This window comes from Camellia sinensis, chromosome 8 (genome assembly GCF_055761805.1).
Source record: "Camellia sinensis isolate YWXY chromosome 8, ASM5576180v1, whole genome shotgun sequence".
Taxonomy (NCBI): domain Eukaryota; kingdom Viridiplantae; phylum Streptophyta; class Magnoliopsida; order Ericales; family Theaceae; genus Camellia; species Camellia sinensis.
The window spans coordinates 161,307,762-161,329,587 of record NC_138968.1 but is presented as its reverse complement, the minus strand read 5'-3'; the positions used below and the strand labels follow the sequence as shown (position 1 = coordinate 161,329,587).

The window sequence follows — 21,826 nt, the reverse complement described above, 5'->3', positions numbered from 1 at the left end:
CACCTCTTAATTTTTTAAAGGGTATTGCACTAATAATCAAATTATAAGTCTAATACTATTGACCTATTTCATCCGTAAAAATATTTTTTCTTAATTTTTTAAAGGGTATTGCACTAATAATCAAATTATAAGTCTAATACTATTGACCTATTTCATCCGTAAAAATATTTTTTCTTATAGTGGTGACATATTTGAACCGTAAAAATTTTTTTTTTTTTCTTTTAACAGTGACATATTTCATGATCAAACATGCATAATTTATTCTCTTTCATATCCCATTTGGTATCTTTTTAAATTTTATTAATTTATGAAGAGAATATATGACGTAAATTCTTCACAATCCATGAACATGAGAGCGATGAGTAAAAATGTGGGCCAACTCATAAGCCTTCAGTTTAAGTAAATATTCATGAGAGGAACTCGTGTGACGTGTCAAACATTGTAATTAGACCTTCCATTAGTGTAAGTCTTGTACCACATAAATTGGCCTAAGATTCACACTAATACATGGTGTAATGCGACAAGTGTTGTTTACATCTAACTCAAAAACACAAGTCTAGGGCTCAAAAGCATATATAGATGTTATTTCATTGCAACAAAGCTTCATACAAGAAGGAGCAGGAGAACAGTGAAAGCTAAGGGATCTAACCCTAGGGCATGAGTGGGAAGTACATTAAAGCCTTACCCTTCATCTTATTCATACTTGTAGCTCTACTCCTAGAGCCTATCCCCATGTATATTATTCACATATATATGGATAGATACTACATGGGAACTTATATAAGTTATATGTTCTCTTCTCTCTCTTCTTTTATGGCTTGGCTTCATTCTGCATGTAACTGCTAGCTTCCTCAGCACTGGCGCAGCATCTTTGGCAACGGCCACGGTAACGTGGCCGCCGCAGCAGCCGTATCTGCAACCTCCTCCTCCTCCCCAGCCACCACCACCATAGCCATCACTGTTGCCAACTCCCCAGCCGCCACCACCGCCTCGGCCTCCTCCCCTACCACCTCCGTATCCACCACCACCACGGCCACCTCCCCAACCACCACCACGGCCTCCTCCCCAACCGCCTCCATAGTAATTGCCTTCATAGCTGTTTGTATCAGCTACCTGATTTGTTTCCAGTTCAGCTACACTATCTCCTTCCCAACCGCCACCACCACCGCCTTCCCTTCCCCTTCCACCAGACCTCAGCCTCCTCTCCGACCGCCTCCATAGTAATTGCCTTCATAGCTGTTTGTATCAGCAACCTGATTTGTTTCCAGTTCAGCTGCCTCCACTAAAAAAAACCAATACACAAAAGTTTGTTATATTATTTTCCGCTATCACTTGCGAAAGATAATAATGAACTAATAATCCGATATTTCAGTGTAACCATTCATGGACTTGTGTAATTTGAAAATGAATGCAAGTTGGTCTTAAAATTCTTTCAATCAAATCAAGGTTTTGAATATCAGCTGATACATACTAAGATTTTGGATTTTCAAGACTAATATTTCCACCCATTTATTATCAATTGATGATATTTCCACCCATCCATAGCGGCCCCAACCACAGCAGCCATATCTGCAACGACCTCCACCACCACCTCTACCTTGTTAAAATTAATGCCATATTTACATTGGATACATTGAGTTCATACATTCTTTGTATTCATGTATTTTTATATTCATGTATTTTATATTTATTAAGTGTATTGTCTAGATTATATTCATGTACCTAATTAATTGCAAGGTTGTTTAGGTTCATGGATCTTATTCATTGAACTTATGTATAACCTTTTCTATATAAAAGGATGTAAGCCTATGGGCAAAATAGATGAATCAATAAGTGAGAAAAATTCAATACAAAATATAGTTCATTTTAAAGAGAGTTTTATTAAAAGCTAACATAAGTGGTATCAGAGCTTTGGTTGGGTCAAAAGCAAGCTGGGCGTAGAGATCGGATACGAGAAAACAAGCCCCAAAGAAGAACAAACCGACGTCCATGGCGAATCCCAACAACCAAAATGTATCCACTCCTATCTTTAATGGTGAAAATTTTGACTTTTGGTATGTGAAAATGAGAACTATTTTTGTCTATACGGAGCTTTGGGATCTTGTTGAGAATGGGTTCGAGGAACCTGAAAATGAAGAAGCTTTAACAAATCCCCAAAAGAACCAATTAAAAGAGCAAAGGAAGAAGGATTCAAAGGCTCTCTCTTTTATTCAATAAGGAGTTTCAGAAGCAATCTTTCCAAGAATTATCAATGCAACAAAAGCGAAGGAGGCATGGGATATTCTTCAGAAAGAGTATAGAGGCAACTTAAAGGTAAGAACCATCAAACTTCAGTCATTGAAAAGAGATTTTGAAAATTTAAAGATGAAGGATATGTAATTGTTGAAGGATTATTTTCTAGGGTTATGGAACTTGTAAACCAAATGAAAATTTATGGGGATAATATTACTAATCAAAGAGTTGTTGAGAAAATTTTGATAAGTTTGCCGGAGAAATACAATCCCATTGTTGCTGTCATTGAAGAAACTAAAGATCTTGCTGATTTGAGTATTGAAGAATTGATGGGTTCAATTAAAGCATTTGAGCAAAGGTTGAGTAGGCAATCTGAAAAGTCAATTGAAAGTGCCTTTCAATCCAAGCTCAATGTTAGTACCTCTAATTCCCAAGGAAGAGGAAGAGGAAGGTCTAATTTTCAAAGAAAGGAAAATGAAGAGTCCACTCAACAAAAGTGTGGAATTTGCAACCGAAGCAATCATGTTGATAAAGACTGTTGGTTTCGAGGAAAGCCAAAATGTTATAATTGCAACAAATTTGGGCATGTCAAGAAGGATTGCCTAGTCAAGAGCACTCAACAAGCTAATTTTTCTGAGGACCAAGAAAGTGAAGGGCACATGTTCTATGCTTGTCACAAGGCATCGGATCAAACCAAGGATGTATGGTTTCTCGATAGCGAATATAGCAATCACATGACAGGAGATGAAAGCATTTTTGTAAAAATGGATGCTTCCTCCAGTTCTCAAGTAAAAATGGGGAATGGTGCCTTAGTCCAAACAAAAGGAAAAGGTACTATTGCTATAGAAACCAAGATGGGTACAAGATTCATTTTCGATGTTCTCTTAGTTCCAGACTTGGAGCAAAATTTGCTAAGTGTTGGACAACTTATGGAGCATGGATATCTTGTTCACTTTGAAGACGATTTTTGCAAAATTTTTGACAAATGGGGGAAAAGCCAAGTTGTAGCACAAATCAAGATGGAGAAGAATAGAAGTTTTCCTCTCATTTTCTGGTATAGCAAAAATGCAGCTTTGAAGATGAATGTGATTGATAATTCATGGCTTTAGCATAGAAGATTTGGGCACTTGAATTTTCAAAGCTTGAAACATCTACAACAAAACAATATGGTTTTTGGGTTGCCAACCATTCATGAAGTGCAACATATTTGTGAAGGTTGTGCACTTGGAAAGCATCACCGGGAGTCATTTCCAAAGGAGAAAGCATGGAGAGCTAAAGCACCATTGGAGCTTGTCCATACTGATGTGTGCGGACCTATGGATACACCAACTCATGGAGGTAACAAATACTTTATTATCTTTGTTGATGATTTTACTAGAATGACTTGGGTGCATTTCATAAGACAAAAGAGTGAAGTTTTCTCTATCTTCAAAAAATTTCAAAATCTTGTTGAAAGACAAAGTGGTTGTTTGACGAAAGTATTGAGAAGTGATAGAGGCGGAGAATACAACTCAAATGAGTTTATGAAATTTTGTGAAGATATTGGAATGGAAAGGCAATTGACTGTTGGGTACACTCCACAACAAAATGGTGTGGCGGAAAGAAATAATAGAACCATAGAGGAGATGTCCAAGTCTATGCTACATGAGAAGGGGCTACCCAAAACTTTTTGGGGTGAGGCCGTGTATACATCAGTTTACTTGATGAATAGATGTCCTACAAAAGCTCTTAAGGACAAAACTCCATTTGAAGCTTGGAGTGGAAGGAAACCATCGGTGAATCACTTGAAGGTGTTTGGTTCCATTTGTTATGCTCATGTTCCAAAAGAAGTGAGGCACAAGCTTGATGAAAAATAGTAAGAAATGCATCTTTGTGGGTTATAGCTCAAAATCCAAAGGTTATAGACTCTTCAGTTTGGATCAAAAGAAGGTGATTATTTGTAGAGATGTTCTCTTTGATGAAAAGGCGTCTTTTGATTGGAAGGAAAAGAAAGTCCAAGATCAAAGCATTGCTTTCAATGAAGAATCGGAAAGTCTACAAGTTGAAGATGTTGCAACTCTTGAATCTCCACAAATATTGTCACCAATTGCTAGTTCACAATCTTCTCCAAGTTCAAGTTCAAATTCAAGTTCTTAATCTCCAAGTTCAATTCCAAGAAATATTAGGAGTCTTAGTGATGTGTATGCAAGATGCAATTTATGCATTGTTGAACCTGAAAATTTTGAAGAAGCAATTAAAGATGAAGCATGGAAGAAAGCAATAGAAGATGAAATTCATGTGATTGAGAAGAACAGGACTTGGGAGTTAGTGGAGAAACCGAAAGAAAAAGAAATAATTGGTGTGAAGTGGATTTTCAAAACAAAGTTCAATTCGGATGGCTCTATTCAAAAGAACAAAGCAAGACTTGTGGCAAAAGGGTATTCACAACAACCTGGAATTGATTTCCAAGAAACTTTTGCTCCTGTGGCTCGACTTGATATACAATTAGAGCTATCATTGCTTTGGCGGCTCAAAAGGGTTGGCTCTTGCACCAACTTGATGTAAAGTCATCATTTTTGAATGGGAAATTAGAAGAAAAAGTATATGTTGATCAACCTCAAGGCTTTGTTGTTAAAGGCAAAGAAGATAAAGTGTACAAGTTGAAGAAGGCTTTATATGGCCTAAAGCAAGCACCCTGGGCATGGTATAGTGAAATTGATGCTTACTTCAATGAAAAGGGTTTTCAAAGAAGCAAAACTGAGCCAACTTTGTACATCAAGAGGCAAGGTACAACCGGTATTGTCATTGTTTCACTTTATGTTGATGATTTGGTTTTTACCGGTAGTGATGAAAAATTGATTGAAGATTTTAAAAGGGAGATGATGAAGAAATATGAAATGAGTGATTTGGGACTATTGCATCATTTTTTAGGCATTGAAATTTACCAAAACAATGGTGGTGTTTTTATTTGCCAAAAGAAGTATGCTCAAACACTTCTTGAGAAATTTAAAATGAAGAATTGCAAAGCAGTTGCTACTCCCTTGATTGTGAATGAAAAGTTGTCAAAGGAAGATGGAAGCAAAGAAGCTGAAGCATCTTGTTATAGAAGTTTGGTTAGAAGTTTGTTGTACTTAACTGCTACAAGACCGGACATCATGTATGCTACAAGTTTAATGTCTCGGTTCATGCACAGTCCAAGCTAAATTCATTTTGGGGTTGCAAAAAGAGTGTTGAGATACATTCAAGGTACACTTGATTATGGAATTTTTTATGAGAAATTTTTTGATGCAAAGTTAATTGGATTTTGTGATAGTGATTGGGCCAGATGTGTTGATGATATGAGAAGCACTTCTGGGTATGCATTTTCTCTTGGATCGGGTGTAATTTCATGGTCATCCAAGAAACAACAAACTGTGACACAATCATCTGCTGAAGCCAAATATATTTCATCATCATTAGCAACTACACAAGCAATTTGGTTAAGAAGAATTTTGGATGATTTTGGTGAGAAGCAAGGTGAAGCTACTCCAATTATGTGTGATAATAAGTCTGCTATTGCTATGGCAAAGAATCCTGTCTACCATTCTCGTACCAAACACATTGCTATCAAACATCATTTCATTAGAGAAGCTGTGGAAGATGATGAGATTCAAATCAAGTATTGCAAGACTGAAGATCAAGTTGCGGACATCTTCACCAAAGCTCTACCAAAGGACAAATTTGAATTTTTTTGAGAAATGTTGGGTGTCACACAATATGGCATTAAGGGGGAGTGTTAAAATTAATGCCATATTTACATTAGATACATTGGATACATTGCGTGCATTGGATACATTGAGTTCATACATTCTTTGTATTCATGTATTTTTATATTCATGTATTTTATATTTATTAAGTACATTGTCTAGATTATATTCACGTACCTAATTAATTGCGAGGTTGTTTAGGTTCATGGATCTTATTCATTGAACTTATGTATAACCTTCTCTATATAAAATGATGTAAGCCTATGGGCAAAATAGATTAATCAATAAGTGAAAAAAATTCAATACAAAATATAGTTCATTCTAAAAAGAGTTTTATCAAAAACTAACATACCTCCCCCCTGGTTAATCTCTTTCACTTCATCGTCGGCTTTCACAAGTTAACAAAAGCATCAATAATGGTGGTGTTGGGTGCACATGAAGATATACTAAGAAAACCCATATAACACATGCAACAGAAGCATATACGCTCATCATAATCTAGTGGTGACTGATCAGTGCTCAAGTTTTTTATTTGTCCACACCACTGTATTTTGTAGAGAAGTTCAAACCAAATTTTGTGTCACTTCATGTTACAAATATATATATATATATATATCAACTTTTTTAGATATTGTGGTTTGTTCATTTAAAAACACATACCACTGCCATATCATTTCAAAAAGAAATTCTAAATTAAAATTCTAGTGATTTTTAGCATTTTCTTTAAATATATATGAGTGCGCTATACAAACAGGAAAAAAATAATACAAAATGACAAAAAAAACTTTAATTTCATCACTTTAAAGTAAAAATGACCCATTAAGGTGGCTTTTAAAATTTCAAAAATATCACAACCACCATCGTTCTGATCAACAATTTTGTAAGAAAATTTTCAATTTGTATTTATATACTTGTGAAAACAAAATCATAGGGGTGTGCCACTGCCAAGCTCACCTTTCTTCTCTTCTTTAGATGTCTCAGCTTCCACTGCTGCGGAAGTAACGAGAAGGAAAGCTGCAAACAAAAGACCAAGCAAAACAAATGCTTTTAACTTCATTTTTATTTCTTGTAAATTTCAAGAGAACGAGAATTTGAGAAGGATGAGAAAGCTATGGCTTCCCTACACCACTATTTATAGTACTTGGTGCCATAAGGAGAGTACGTAAGATTGCTAGCAAATGCATTAAAGTTGCGGTGTCTTATCCCACCTATACAGAGTGTAGTGTAGTTGGGTGTTGAAGATTTTGGAACCTATCTTACATTAATCATTTTCGGTTATGCTAGAGAGAGATTGAAGAAAAGCAGGTGGTAGATGGAGTTGGAGCGAGGTTGGGAAGGCTTGAACGGGTGGCACTTGGCTAGTGAGTGATGCTTCGTTTGGCAATCATGCTTGGGGCTAAATTAATCATTAAAAGGCAAAATAAGTTATAAAATTAATAAGATAAAATATCACGTTCAAATAATAATCATTTTACTTCTTCTCTTACAAAATCAAAAAATTAGAAAAATCAACCTAAATAAGTTTTTTAATCCCAAACTACAAAAATATCAACTCTAAAAAGTCCATAAAAAAAACTATTGCCAAACAACTGAGTTTTGTTCGGAGATCAGATCCAAACACATACATGACATTAGATCCATGAGAAGCTAGCTCTCTTGCCACTTTCTTGCCAGTCAACCTTTACTGCTAGGTTTGTTATGTAGCAGCTCTATCTCATTTTTTTTTGTTAGTAGTCATCCAGTGCCCCTAAAAATAAAAAATAAAAAAAGTCTAATAGTCCATAAACGGATCACAAAATTCTACACAAATATATACACAAATAGTTAAATTTTTTTAAAAGTGATTTTCACTAACAAATTATGTAAAAAAATCTCATTTATTCAGGTATATTTTATGTTTTCATTAAAAAACAAAAACAAAAAAGGAAGACTTCGTTATATGTGTGACCTTGAATTTCAACCAGGTGTCATGTCGTGAGGCAGACAGGCTTAGGCTTGGCTCTTTTTGGTCACCTTCGGCCTGAAACTCAAACCCAAGAATCTATATTCCAGGGCTGAACCTGCTTAAAGTTTCGCAAATCTAATGTTAAATATATGACCATTTTGTACTATATTTAATTTATTATTTGATGTGATATATTTACAAACATCAGTGCAATGAATCATACAAAACTCTAATAATATTCAATAGTACTCATATTGAACAGTAACTGAATATACATATCTAATACTATATACTTTTAATCATGTCATTTTTTTTTTTTTAGTTATGATATTATTTTGAGATTTTTAATTATAATTTTTTTTATATTTGACTATAACTTCTTTTTTTTTTTAATTATAACTCAAAGAATATGATATTATGCCTTCTTTTTTTTTATAATTATAAAGTGTATATGTGTACCATAGTCTTTCTCTATAAAAATTGATAAGTGCAAGATAATTGATTTTACTAACACCGTCAACTATCACAGGATTAATAGTGATGCACATAGACAAGTTATTTGGTATTTCTAAGGCATTGGTTTATATAAGGGACTCATTTTGTGTTGTTGTTACGTAGGAATGCAATGTAGATTGGAATGGGTTTGAAATGAGATTAGACAAAAATAATCATTCTTACTCTAATGTTTGGTGAAATGTTTGAAATGAAAATTATTTGTATAATCAGAATTCAAAAGTATCATGGAGCATATTACAAAAAATTAATGTTTTAAAGATCAAAATTTAATGATAAAATTATTTTTTAAGGACTAAATATTTTTATTGCAAAAAATGCTATTATTATATTTTTAGTAATAAAAATTGGATATTAGTGATGAATTACCTTTTAGGACCAAATTTTTTGTCTAAAAAATAAACCATTTTGAGAACAAATTATTTTGTCCCTAAAAGTCTATTTATTATTGACAATTTCAAAAATTTTGTCACTAAAAGCCTTATTTTTTACTTTACATGATGACTGTTTAGCGATTATTCTCATGACGATGGAAATTGGTTCCTGAATGTCTTTTGCAACAAAATTTTCATTTTAGATACCAAAACATTTGATCTCTAAAACTCTTATATGTTGTAGTGGCATTTTGATCTCAACAAAAAACTAAAATAAAATAAAAAGAATAATAATAATTTTTAAATAAATTATATTGATAGTCCCTGCATATTGTCTTTTGTGTCATTTTAGTTCATATAATTTCAATTAATTCAATTTTTACCCTTAAATTTAGATTGTGTCAATTAAGATTTTGGAAGGAAAATGATGAATGAGTTGGTTGAGATTAATTCACTGAATTAAACGATTTTACAATTTTGTTTATAAAAACATATTACATGACACTTATGTGAGCTTTTTTCATAAAAAAAATACTAACAATTATAATCAATTAGACAAAATTAAGACAAAATCATAAATTTAAGATAAAAATTAAGTCAATTGAAATTACATGATAAAAATAACACACAAGGGTTATCAGTGTAATTTGCCCATAAATTTTCAAGTAATTCTATTTCCACACACAATTTACACTCTGTGAACATCTTTCTTAGTACACACGCTTAATGAATTTATTTGTTTTACTCATTCTACACACCAAATGTTTCAAACATGCCCATAACATATAATGTGTACAAAATTCCAACACATTGTGTACACACACTGCATAAAACATAAACTCCCACCACACCCGTAAGCCTAAGTCAAAACCTAAACCGTGCCCTACACACACGACATTTTTTCGGCACACTCCAGTATTTTTCCGACCATATTTACTAAGGTATCCACAAAAAATAAATAAATAAAATCAATAATTTTTTGTATTATTTTACTATTATTCTTTAAAAACTAATACTCTATTTAGTTTTAAGTTTTCAAAAATATTTTTGTTAATTTAAATTTTTTTTTTTAGTAAACTTTTTACATATTTAATCAACCTTTTACTTTTTAGAATCACTTAATTTAGATACATTTTAAAAGTAAATTATTTGCCAAATTTTTTTTAAAAAATAATAAATACAAAAAAAATATATATATCTACTGGATTTTTATTTTTTTTTGTATGCTTTTTAAGTGTATCTAAATTAAGTGAATCTAAAAAATAATAATAATAATTAGAATATTAAAAATGTTCACAAAAACAAAATAATACGGATTGAAATTTCCAAAAATTATTTTTCAAAACTCAAAACCAAATTGAGTATAAGTTATTGTTATATTATTTTCATTATTCGTTCCATATTGACTGACAACGAGATGGAAATAATTTGATACTGATTATCCAAATACATTAAACAAATTCGACAATCAACAACTAAATCAAACAATAGTTTTTAGTTCTGTACTTCCGAACCAAATATAAATTTTCGACATATAACTATTTTTTAAGTTGGTTTTCGAATATATGAAATGTTTTCAAAAGTTAATTTCCATATATGTGCAATATTTTCAAATTTGATTTTTGGAATGAAAATTGCCACAATGAAAAAATACTTTCGAACCAAAAAACTCACCTATTCGTTGTCTAATTTTTTATTAACAATCATTTTTTTTTTCTACATCTAAACATTCATTGTTTTGTTAATCTTCCATCATACAAATCAATAATAACAATAGGGTGTAATGGAACAATGTTATAAACAATGGATAAGGAGTGAAAATTTGAGCAATATCAATCAAATCTATGAGAAACAATGAAGGAATAGTAAAGTGAACAACAATCAATGGAGGAAGTAAGAAAAACAAAATTAAAGAGTAAGCCTGATGTGTGTATTTTTTGAGAAAAAAAATTGTATATTGAGAATTTTTATATAAAAGATATGTAGTAAAAAATATTAGTTTTAAGGATTGATGTATGTATCGATATCTATATTGGTCATTTTGTTTAGTAGTAAAATTATAAAAAAAAATTAAAAAAAATTAATTCATTAAATGTATGCATAGAAAGTAATGATGTGTAGAAATAGAATTACCTTAAATTTTCCTTAATCGCTAATGAAATGGTCATCTCTGACATTGACAAACACTACAACAAAAAAGGGTTTTTACGGCGCGCATTGCACGTTGTAAACACCCTTCTACGACGTGCAACGTAACGTCATATTATGACCAATCATGAAAAGTCATTTACTTTCAACGACATGTCATAGTATGTTGTTAAAAACTATTTAACAGCAGATCTTGCACGTCGTTTTTACTTTTTCTACGACTACTTTTGCGCGCCGTTAATTCGTGGGAAAAATAACAACGTTGATTGCGTGCCGTAGAATATGTAATACAATGACTTGCTCAGCCTACCGTAGATAAGTAGAACATACCACAGCGTTCGTAGAATGCTATGGAATATGTCATATAATGGCCTAATTTGTTTGCCGTAGAATATGAATTTTTTTTTTCTTAATTCAGCAAGTTCTATTTTGACTTATTTTGTATAATCTAACAAACATTACAAACAAGTTTCACAAAATATCAATCAGCTACTAAAATATTATTTCAAGCATAAAAAATAAACTACATCCATAAATTATGAACATTCAAAAATTGTCAATACATTCCAAACATTTAAAAATTAACCGTATGTTCAAAACCATCCAAAAGAACTATCCTTAAATTCTAAATTATCCAAAAAGTTAAAAACCATCCAAACTGTATCATATCCAAAAAGTCCTCAAAACTAGTCATCACCATCATCATCATCACTACTATTATTGGGCTCATACTCAGCATCTGAACCATCATCTGAACCATCTATTAGGCAAATGCACCTCACATGTTACAATTCTGAGGATTTCAAGTTATCAATATTGAAGACTCTAAACTGAAGCAGAATAGCAGTTCAACTGCTTCAACTGATTCTGTTATAACCAAAGCTGCAACGGATTCTGTTATAGCAGCCACACCACCAACTGATTCTGTTATATCAGCTATACCAAGAAGATTCCCGAAGCTTCTACCATCTCAGTCTTATAGTTCTGTTGTAACAACTTAAAAGCTTACATACAAGTTTATAAATAGGATTGTAAAGTAACATTCTGATGTATCTTGGAATAAGAAAATATAATTCAAAAGGTTCTTACATTTCTTCATGGTATCAGAGCTTCTCTCTCTAACGAGTTGATTCATGGCTCCTTTCACTTCTTTATCTTCCTTCATGACTTCAACCTCACTCCCTCCAAATCTCTCATTACTAATTTCAAACCTTTCCTCGTTTATCACCATCAAACTTGATGGATCAAATTTTCTAATCTGGAAAACTCAAGTGCAGAACATTCTTATTGCTACTAGTCTTCTTGGATTTGTTGATGGAACTATATCATGTCCACAAATGACGATAACAGATTCTTCTGGTTCAGAGAAGGACAATCCTGAATATCTGCAATGGAAGATTATTGATGCACACTTGCTCAGTTGCATTACTGCAACTTTGTCACCTGAAATCTATTCATCTGTTCTTCATCTTCATAGTTGTGCTGAGATCTGGACTGCTTTACATAAGCGATTCACTTCGCTTTCTCGATCACATATTCATCAGTTAAAGAACAAATTAAACAACATTTCTAAGAAATCAGACTCGATGGAAAATTATCTTTCCAAGATCAAAGCCTTGGTCAGTCAATTGGCTCTTGTTTCTTCCTTTATAGATGATGAAGATCTTGTTTTGCTTACTTTGAATGGTCTTCCTAATGAGTATGATGCCTTCAAGACTACAATTCGAGCCAGAGCAGAGTCAATTTCCATGGAAGAATTGACTGCTCTTCTTCTTTCTGAATCTGTTCATATTGAATCCAAACTTCAGACACTTTCTTCGGAACCTACTATGGCCTTCTCTGCGGTTCGAGGTTCTTTCAATTCTAATCACAGAGGACATTCTTCTACCTTCAGAGGTCACTCTTACAGAGGCAATCGAGGTCATTCATACAAAGGAACTCCTCGAGGCGGTGGTAGATCTGGATCTAATTACACCACTAACTCTGGTTTTTCCCGAAATTTTCATGATCAAGGAGGTTTCTCTCGCAGCAGAGGTAGATCTATAACTTGTCAGATTTGTGGAGGTTCTGGTCACTCTGCACTAGACTGCTGGTATCGGATGGATTCTCAGTATAGTTCTCAACAGCAGCCTCCTTCTGAGTCTAGCTCCAGAGCATTTGTTGCTGCTACTTCATCATCTACTCCAACCGCAGCTACTTCTCCTCCTCAAACACCTTGGTACTTGGACTCTGCTGCTACAGATCATATCACACATGATCTTCATAATCTCAGTCAATCACAGTCCTATCCAGGTTCAGATCAGATCACTATAGGTAATGGAACTACAATTCCCATTCACAACACTGGTAAGGGACTGCTTCCTACACCTCATTGTTCTTTTCGATTAAAACATGTCTTACATGCTCCTTCCATTTCTTCTAACCTTCTGTCAGTTCACAAATTTACTAAGGACAATAATTGTCTCATTACCTTTGATGATTCTAAATTCGTGATTCAGGACAAAGATTCGAAGAGAATTCTTCATCAAGGGTCTAATACCAATGGCCTCTACAATTTTTACTCTCCTTCAACATCTGTGCTACCTGCTGATCCATTTGTTCATAATTCATACTTTACTACGTCACATACACCTGTTTCTTCCTCCATTTGGCATAATCGATTAGGCCATCCCTCCTTTGTGAAATACAATCATCTTAAACCATTGTTGAATGTTTCTCAGAATAATGATTCACAGAATAAAATGGCATCTTGTACTAATTGTTGCATAGCTAAAAGTCATAGACTTCCTTTTCAGTTGTCTAATACTACTGTGAATGCCCCACTCTCTCTTATCCATAGTGATGTATGGGGGCCATACTCTTCTACTTCTGGTTATAAATACTACTTACTTTTTGTGGATGACTTTAGTCGATTTACTTGGCTTTTTCCATTATCTTATAAAAGTGAAGTGTGTGATAAGTTCATAGCATTCAAGGCCTATATTGAAAAACAATTTCATACTTCATTACAAATTCTAAGAACTGATGGAGGATCTGAATATTTCACTAATAAAATGAACTCTTTCTTACGTACCCAAGGGATTATTCATCAACATTCTTGTCCTCACACTCCCTCTCAGAATGGTACTGCTGAGAGGAAACATCGGCATATCACTGAAACTGCTACTGCTCTTCTTCATCACTCATCTGTACCATTACACTACTGGTTTGATGCAGTTGCTATTTCTACTTTTCTTATTAATAGACTTCCTTCTTCAAAGCTTGGACATAAATCTCCTTTTGAAAAGCTTTTTCATTACACTCCAGACTACTCATATTTTCGTGTGTTTGGTTGCCAGTGCTTCCCTTGGCTTAAGCCATATCAACCTCTCAAGCTCCATCCTAAATCTATCTCCTGTGTTTTTTTTGGGTTATCATCCGTTTGCTAAAGGTTATCGTTGTCTTGATCCACTCACAGGTCGGATCTATTTGTCTAGACATGTGGTTTTTAATGAGCATGTGTTTCCCTTTGCTCATTTGAAAGCTTCTGCAGTCTCTTCACCCTTACCAACCTTACCTGCTATTCAATCTTTTTTCTGGCCGTCTTTCTCTTCTTCTGCTATTTCTCAGACCTCTCAGACCTTAGCTAGTCCCATATCTTCTAGTTCTGTGTCTCCTCCTCCTTGTTCTTTACCACCTGCTATAGTTCCTATTCAGTCCATTTCTATTGAGTTACCACCTCTACCTCCTTCTAATTCTAATCAGCATCCTATGATTACAAGATCAAAATCTGCTGCACCTCATCACTGTTTACTTGCTTCTCCTGCCACTGCTACTTTACCTGCTTCCTCCACTCTTTCTCTACCTGCCACTGTAAGTGCTTCTGATTCCTACACTCATTCTGAACCTCCTTCTTACAGCGAGGCTTTACTATCTCCTGTTTGGCATCAAGCTATGCTTGAAGAATTCTCTGCTCTTCAGCAACAACATACTTGGTCTTTAGTGTCACTTCCCCCTAACAAAACTGCTATAGGCTGTAAATGGATTTTCAAAGTGAAAAGAAATTCTGATGGCACTATTGCCCGGTATAAGGCACGCTTAGTTGCCAAAGGGTACCTGCAGCGAGAGGGTATTGATTTTCATGAGACTTTCAGTCCTGTGGCTAAACAACCCACTATTCGCATCTTACTTTGTCTTGCACTTCACCATAAGTGGGCTCTTAAACAGTTAGACATTTCCAATGCCTTTCTTCATGGACATCTTGAAGAGGAAGTCTTCATGCTTCAGCCGCCAGGTTTTGAGGATTCTTCCTCTCCTCATCACGTGTGTAAACTTCACAAGTCCTTATATGGTTTGAAACAGGCACCCCGAGCGTGGTTTTCCACCTTTTCTCAATACTTGGTATCTCAAGGCTTTGCTCATAGCAAAAGTGACTCTTCTTTATTCATTCAAAGGACTGCCACCTCAGTCACTTATTTATTGGTATACGTGGATGACATCTTGATCACTGGTGATAATTCTTCTCACATTCAATCTCTCATTACCAAGATGCATAAAGTGACTCTTCTTTATTCATTCAAAGGACTGCCACCTCAGTCACTTATTTATTGGTATACGTGGATGACATCTTGATCACTGGTGATAATTCTTCTCACATTCAATCTCTCATTACCAAGATGCATCATGTGTTCTCCATGAAAGAATTGGGTGATCTTGCTTATTTTCTTGGTATTTCAGTTCACCCTACTCGCTCCGGCTATCTTCTATCTCAGTCTAAATATGCCAAAGAGATTCTTCTGAAAGCTGGTTTGTCATCTTGTAAACCCTGTCCTTCACCTATTGCTGTCAAGCCTCATGTGCTGCCAAATGCTTCTTTACCATTTTCTGATCCAGCTCTTTATCGAAGCATTGTTGGTGCTCTTCAATATCTCACCATTACCAGACCAGACCTTTCTCTATCCGTTAATCAAGCTTGTCAACATATGCATTCCCCTACCGTGGAACATTTTGCTGCAGTAAAAAGAATTCTGAGATATGTTCAAGGGACCCTCACTCATGGCTTGGTTTTTTCCTCCAGTACTTTTGATGTTCATGGGTATTCTGATTCCAATTGGGCCGGCGATGTTCATGACAGAAAATCAACGTCTGGTTACTGTGTCTTCTTGGGTTCCAATTTGGTTTCTTGGTCTGCCAAAAAGCAGGCCACCGTGTCCCGCTCTTCCACTGAGGCTGAATATCGCGCTTTAGCTAATACTGCTGCTGAGTTAAGTTGGATTTCCATGCTACTTACTGAAATGGGTATTTCTTCTCCTACTACCCCCATTCTCTGGTGTGATAACCTCTCTGCAATAGCTCTAGCTTCCAATCCTGTCTTCCACACACGTTCAAAGCATATCGAAATCGATTGTCATTTCGTCCGTGATAAGGTGCTCACTAAACAGTTTCAGTTGCAATATATTCCCACGATTGATCAGCTTGCTGATCTGTTTACTAAACCTTTAAGTGTCTCTCGGTTTCAATATCTCAAATCCAAGCTCATGGTTCTTGATCACCCCATCAGCTTGCCGGGGAATATTGAAGACTCTAAACTGAAGCAGAATAGCAGTTCAACTGCTTCAACTGATTCTGTTATAACCAAAGCTGCAACGGATTCTGTTATAGCAGCCACACCACCAACTGATTCTGTTATATCAGCTATACCAAGAAGATTCCCGAAGCTTCTACCATCTCAGTCTTATAGTTCTGTTGTAACAACTTAAAAGCTTACATACAAGTTTATAAATAGGATTGTAAAGTAACATTCTGATGTATCTTGGAATAAGAAAATATAATTCAAAAGGTTCTTACATTTCTTCAATCAACAGTCAAGATTTCTAGCCAAAAAGATAAACAATATAAGATGTAAACTGATAGAAAACACTTACCCTGACTATGTGAACTCCTGCATAACAGTAGCAGTTTCCCTTACAAGTTGAGTAACAGGAATTGGTTCCTATACATTACCATCATCAGATCACATTGCAAGTTATAGTAGTTATAAAAGCTGTAATATTTTACGATAAAAAAAATACATATAGCATAACTTGTGATTTCCCAAATGAATTGGCAAGGATACTTCATGTATCCAAGGTCACATTGAGCTGCATCTAAATAACATGAACCATTACTAACATATACTTGTCCATTTGAGAAACTACAAAAATGTGACCTTCAAGAAGAGCTACACACTAGTAAGAAGACGAAACTCACTGTACATGCGCACCACCTTCTTAGACTGACTTTTAACCAAACATTCTCATTCTTGCCAAAAGTAATAAATAAAATCATGGAATGGGAAATAGAAAAGGAAATTCCTTTTTGAGAAGCCAATAAATAATATTATAGAAGCTAATTTGGACTTCATTAAACACTCAAATTTTGGTAGAAAGAAATTAAAATGGAGGTTGAACCAAATATGTTAGTAATGGTCATTAAGAGCCTTTAATCCATTAGAGAGACAAAGAAAGTTCCTAGATAGGGAAGAAAGAGGGTGAAAGAGAGAAATACGACAGAAACATGCTAAGTGAGGAAAGATAGCAAAGGTAATAGTTTACATCCACTTACTTTCTATGAGATTACAAAATCACCTCTTAATTATGTATTTTCTTATTACTTTCTGGGATATTTATTGAAGAAAAATAATAAAGTGGAATACCAATATAGTAGTAGTACCTGACGTTAAAAAGACAATCTAGAGTTCCTCCATTGATAGTTCATTCGCAGAGAGAAATTTTTGAACATTGTGCAACTGCATGTTGGTCATGATATGTTGGTATAGTAGCTTAGGAGATCATAGTATTCTGCAATAAGTTCTATTGTTATTATTCTTATCTCATAGCTAACATCAGTGATGGACATTCTAGTGTTTTTGAATTTTTCATTATTTTTCCCCAAATTAGTTTTTAGTGTTTTTTAGAAAATAGATTTGGAAAACGAAACCAAACAGAAAGTTGGTTTCCTTGAGAATAGAAGAAAGCCTTTAAAAGAATATTAAGGAATAGGCTTTGCTTGTAGGAAACTAACCTGCATTTGTCCATGAAGTGGTGTAACATATCAAGGAAATTTGAAACCAGTTGAATGCTGGAAACTTTGAAGGTATTATCGTCTTAATTGTATACAATAAAGGAGTATATCTTCGACTCTCTCTTAATCATCTTGATATTCTTAACCGGTAACAGCAACGAAACTTGCCTTACACTACTATAAAAATAGATAAAGATCACATTTTTTTTTGTGTAATGTATGTTATTTTATCACACCTTTTAAATTTTATTAAAGTATGATATTTAGGAGTGTGATTAAAATGAGTCATTTTTAATCACCTTTTTAGTGTGATTAAAAATATTTAGATCACATCTTTTAAGTGTGATTAATAACATTTAGATCACACCTTTTAAGTATGATTAAAAATATGCAGATCACATCTTTTAAGTGTGATTAATAACTAATAAAATCTGTGATAAAAAGAAGGTTCGACATATTTGAAAAATAATAAATATTATTTTTGTATGCACATTTGAAATATATAATACACACTATATGCTATACTTTGAATCATAATCACATATTGAATGGAATAACGTTATATATTTTATAAATAAAAATTAAATGTTTAAAAGTATACACAAAAGAATTAAATAAAAAAATTTTAATTGTGCTTACATATATTAAAAAATGAAAAAACTTAAAAAAAAAAACTATTCTTTAATTCTTTGACCATATTTTGCATCTCTCCAAGAAATTTCTAATCTGAAAAATAAAAACACAAATTAATTCAGAAACCGCATAAGCATATAAATAAACTAACTTTTATAGAGACTATTCTAGTCTTCCTTCTATAGGGATCACAAAAAACTTCCACCTATCCAAATATATATTTAATAAGGTAGATGAAACCATAAGCAAGAAAAACTCTTTCTACTTCACCAAGGGGAAATTGTAACAGTTCATGATTTTCATCTAAAAGCTAGGGCTGCAAACGAACCGAGCTGTTCATGAATAAGCTCGGCTCGGCTCGTTAAGGGCTCGGCTCGGCTTGGCTCGTTTAGTAAACGAGCCGAGCTCGAGCTCGAATATTAGGCTCGTTTAGTAAACGAGCCGAGCTCAAGCTCACATAAGCTCGGCTCGTTAAGCTCGGCTCGTTTATCTTTATTTAAATTATATAATAAATATATTATTTATATATTAAATAATATATAAATAATTTTATATATTAAAATATATATGAATATATATATATATATAATAATATAAATAAAATTTTTATATATTAAATAATATAAATAATATTTTTTATTTAAATATTTATATTTAAATAATATTAAAAAAAATTTATCGAGTCGAGCCGAAACGAGCCGAGCTCGAGCTTCATTATAATTAACGAGCCGAGCCGAGTTCGAGCCCAGTTCCTTATCGAGCCGAGCTCGAACTCAATAAACGAGCTCGATAAGTAAACGAGCCGAGCTCAGCAAAGCTCGGCTCGGCTCGGTTCGTTTGCAGCCCTACTAAAAGCCAGGCACAATGGATCCAAGTCTGATGGGGCAAGATATTAAAAAATTAGATTACAAGCAAGGCGCAAGCATGGTTATTAACAATAAGAATTTTGTAATAAGTGACAGATGCACATACCCATATATTTTCAAAACTCAAGCCCTCTAAAAATAATAATGCATGGACATGTTTTTAAGTGCATTCATGAGTGAGCCACAGCTCACATATAGTTTAACATGAAATAAAAATAAAGGGGATTTGATATCTTACTTTAAATATTCCTTTCCATCGTATCCACCAACGGCATAGATCGCACTGAATCCGGATCACCCGTCGCCCTTTCCTGTCGCCATCCCCTGTCGCCCCCAAAACGACGTCGTTTTGGGGGCAAATTTTCAAAAAAAAAAAACGCAGAGACGAGGGAGGAAGGAGAGGAAGAGGGAGAGGGAGGAAGGCGAGGAAGAGGGAGAGGGAGGAAGGAGGGAGGAGGAGGATCCGGAGGCTGTGAGCTCGCCGTCCTCGTCCATCGCAGCCGTCGCAGCCGCTGTCCCACCTCGTCGCAGCACCTGCGACCACCGTCGCCTCCGCCTCCGACCGTCTCCACCTCCTCCGCCTCCTCCCCTGTATGTAAGGCCCCCTCCAGTCCGGCCCTTCCTCTCCTCCTCCTCCTCCTCCTCCCTCCTCCCTCCTCCCTCCTCCCTCCTCCCTCTGTCTTCCTCTCCTTCCTCCCTCTTCTGCGTTTTTTTTTTTTGAAAATTCGCCCCCAAAACGACGTCGTTTTGGGGGCGACAGGGGATGGCTACAGGGGAGGGCGACCGACGATCCGTTCCCAGATTGCACCATCATGCTCTGCAGCAGCACAAGCAAATCTCTAAAAAGACAAAAAAACAAAAACAAAATAAGCATATCAGCAGCCTACATGTTAAATTACCATTCCAAGCATTACACCTTAGTGCAAAACTGATGCATGGCTAAAATAATACAAGGTGCACACATCTAGAAATAATTAATGCTCATAAGGGACCACAGTACAATCTGAACAATTAGCATGAAGAAAGCCATATTGAAGGTTATATTCCTTAAACACCGTATTCTAATGTTTTGGTTCTGCAAACAAATTCCGTATGTTCCCTTACCATCAAATGTATCAATAACTACTATTATATTACCTGAATATATCATAAGCAACATAAAGACTACATAAAACATTATACCCTTCATTAATTTAGTTTAAAATATTACAAGCTCAAGCATGGATTTAACTTCCAAGATATGCAGCAAGCGAGAAGCCTTACAAGCAAATTCAGGTAACCTGGTATTATGCAGCCCAACATATTTTTAGGAATTACCTTTCGTAGCATTGACCGTGAAGAAATCCAGCGACCAACATCTAAATCAAACATTTCAACATCTGCATAGCAATCTACCCCATTTGCACCACCCATTGCAAAAATTATGTTATTTAGAGTAGCACCTGCTAAGCTTCCCTTTTCACCATTCAAAGAAGGTCGCAGATTCCACTAGATATTGGCCGGATCATATGATTAAACTTCTTGGAAATAAATTTCCAAAGTTAGTGACATAAATATTTAAGTTAATCGGAGAGAAAAAAGTGCAAGCTAATCCCTGTGTCAACCCACAAACTACCGTTTCCACCACCAAATACGTAAAGCTCACCATTCAACCATGCAATAGAGACATAAGCACGACCATGGTTCATTGGCTTTACAGATTTTATCACATCCGTCATAAGAGAGTAGGAATCCAACGCCGATAACCATGATACACCATTGTATCCTCTGACAAGATATATCAACTCATCAAGATCCGGTTCAGGATCATTTTAACCGACTCCATCGCCATTTCATCAACGCATACTACGGAAGGATGTGATGTGCATTCCAACATCATACATTGTTGTTTTAGTTCTTGAATTTCTATTTCTGCCTCAACCTGAAATGCCAATACAAAGGTATATACGTAAGCACGTCCACTTTAGACAGAGGGCGAGGCAAAGCTTATTGCCCTTTAAAAAGGGAAAGCCTAAGTTGACACCTATGGCATTATTGTTAGAATTTTGAGCTAATTTGAGATACAATGATAAATAAAAGAACAAGGAAGTTACAGATGATAAGCAATAATAAACTGACAAAATTAGGTCCAACAAACATCACTATAAGGGTCACTTCTATTTTGGATCAGTGGATTTCTTTGTTATCAGAGTAAGCTAGTTCAGTAAACAATCCTTAGTTGCAGGAATCGTGCTACCAGGTGACGAATCTTCGTAAGAAATATGATTCCACGTTTCTTAGAGAGAGAAACGCGATCTTGTCCAAGATGGGATCATTGGTGGCTATGAACAAAAACCCTAGCTTGTTAGT

The 21,826-nt window shown here is 34.8% G+C and overlaps 1 protein-coding gene and 1 long non-coding RNA gene across 2 annotated transcripts in view; one reads left to right on the top strand and one right to left on the bottom strand.

Moving 5' to 3' along the window:
• Positions 1–2,405: 2,405 nt before the first annotated feature.
• Positions 2,406–3,341, top strand: LOC114268133 (uncharacterized). Its single transcript, XM_082885738.1, has one exon. It carries the CDS (start codon positions 2,406–2,408, stop codon positions 3,339–3,341), a length of 936 nt encoding a protein of 311 aa, XP_082741864.1.
• Positions 3,342–18,522: 15,181 nt separating this feature from the next.
• The window catches only part of LOC114310151 (uncharacterized), a 46,763-nt gene continuing 43,459 nt past the window's right edge, over positions 18,523–21,826 (bottom strand). The window contains exons 3-7 of the long non-coding RNA XR_014338587.1: positions 21,074–21,398; positions 20,795–20,996; positions 20,281–20,316; positions 19,716–19,756; positions 18,523–18,704 (exon numbers count right to left, since the gene is read on the bottom strand). This is a non-coding gene — a long non-coding RNA (uncharacterized LOC114310151). The remainder of the gene's footprint in view (positions 18,705–19,715; positions 19,757–20,280; positions 20,317–20,794; positions 20,997–21,073; positions 21,399–21,826) is intronic.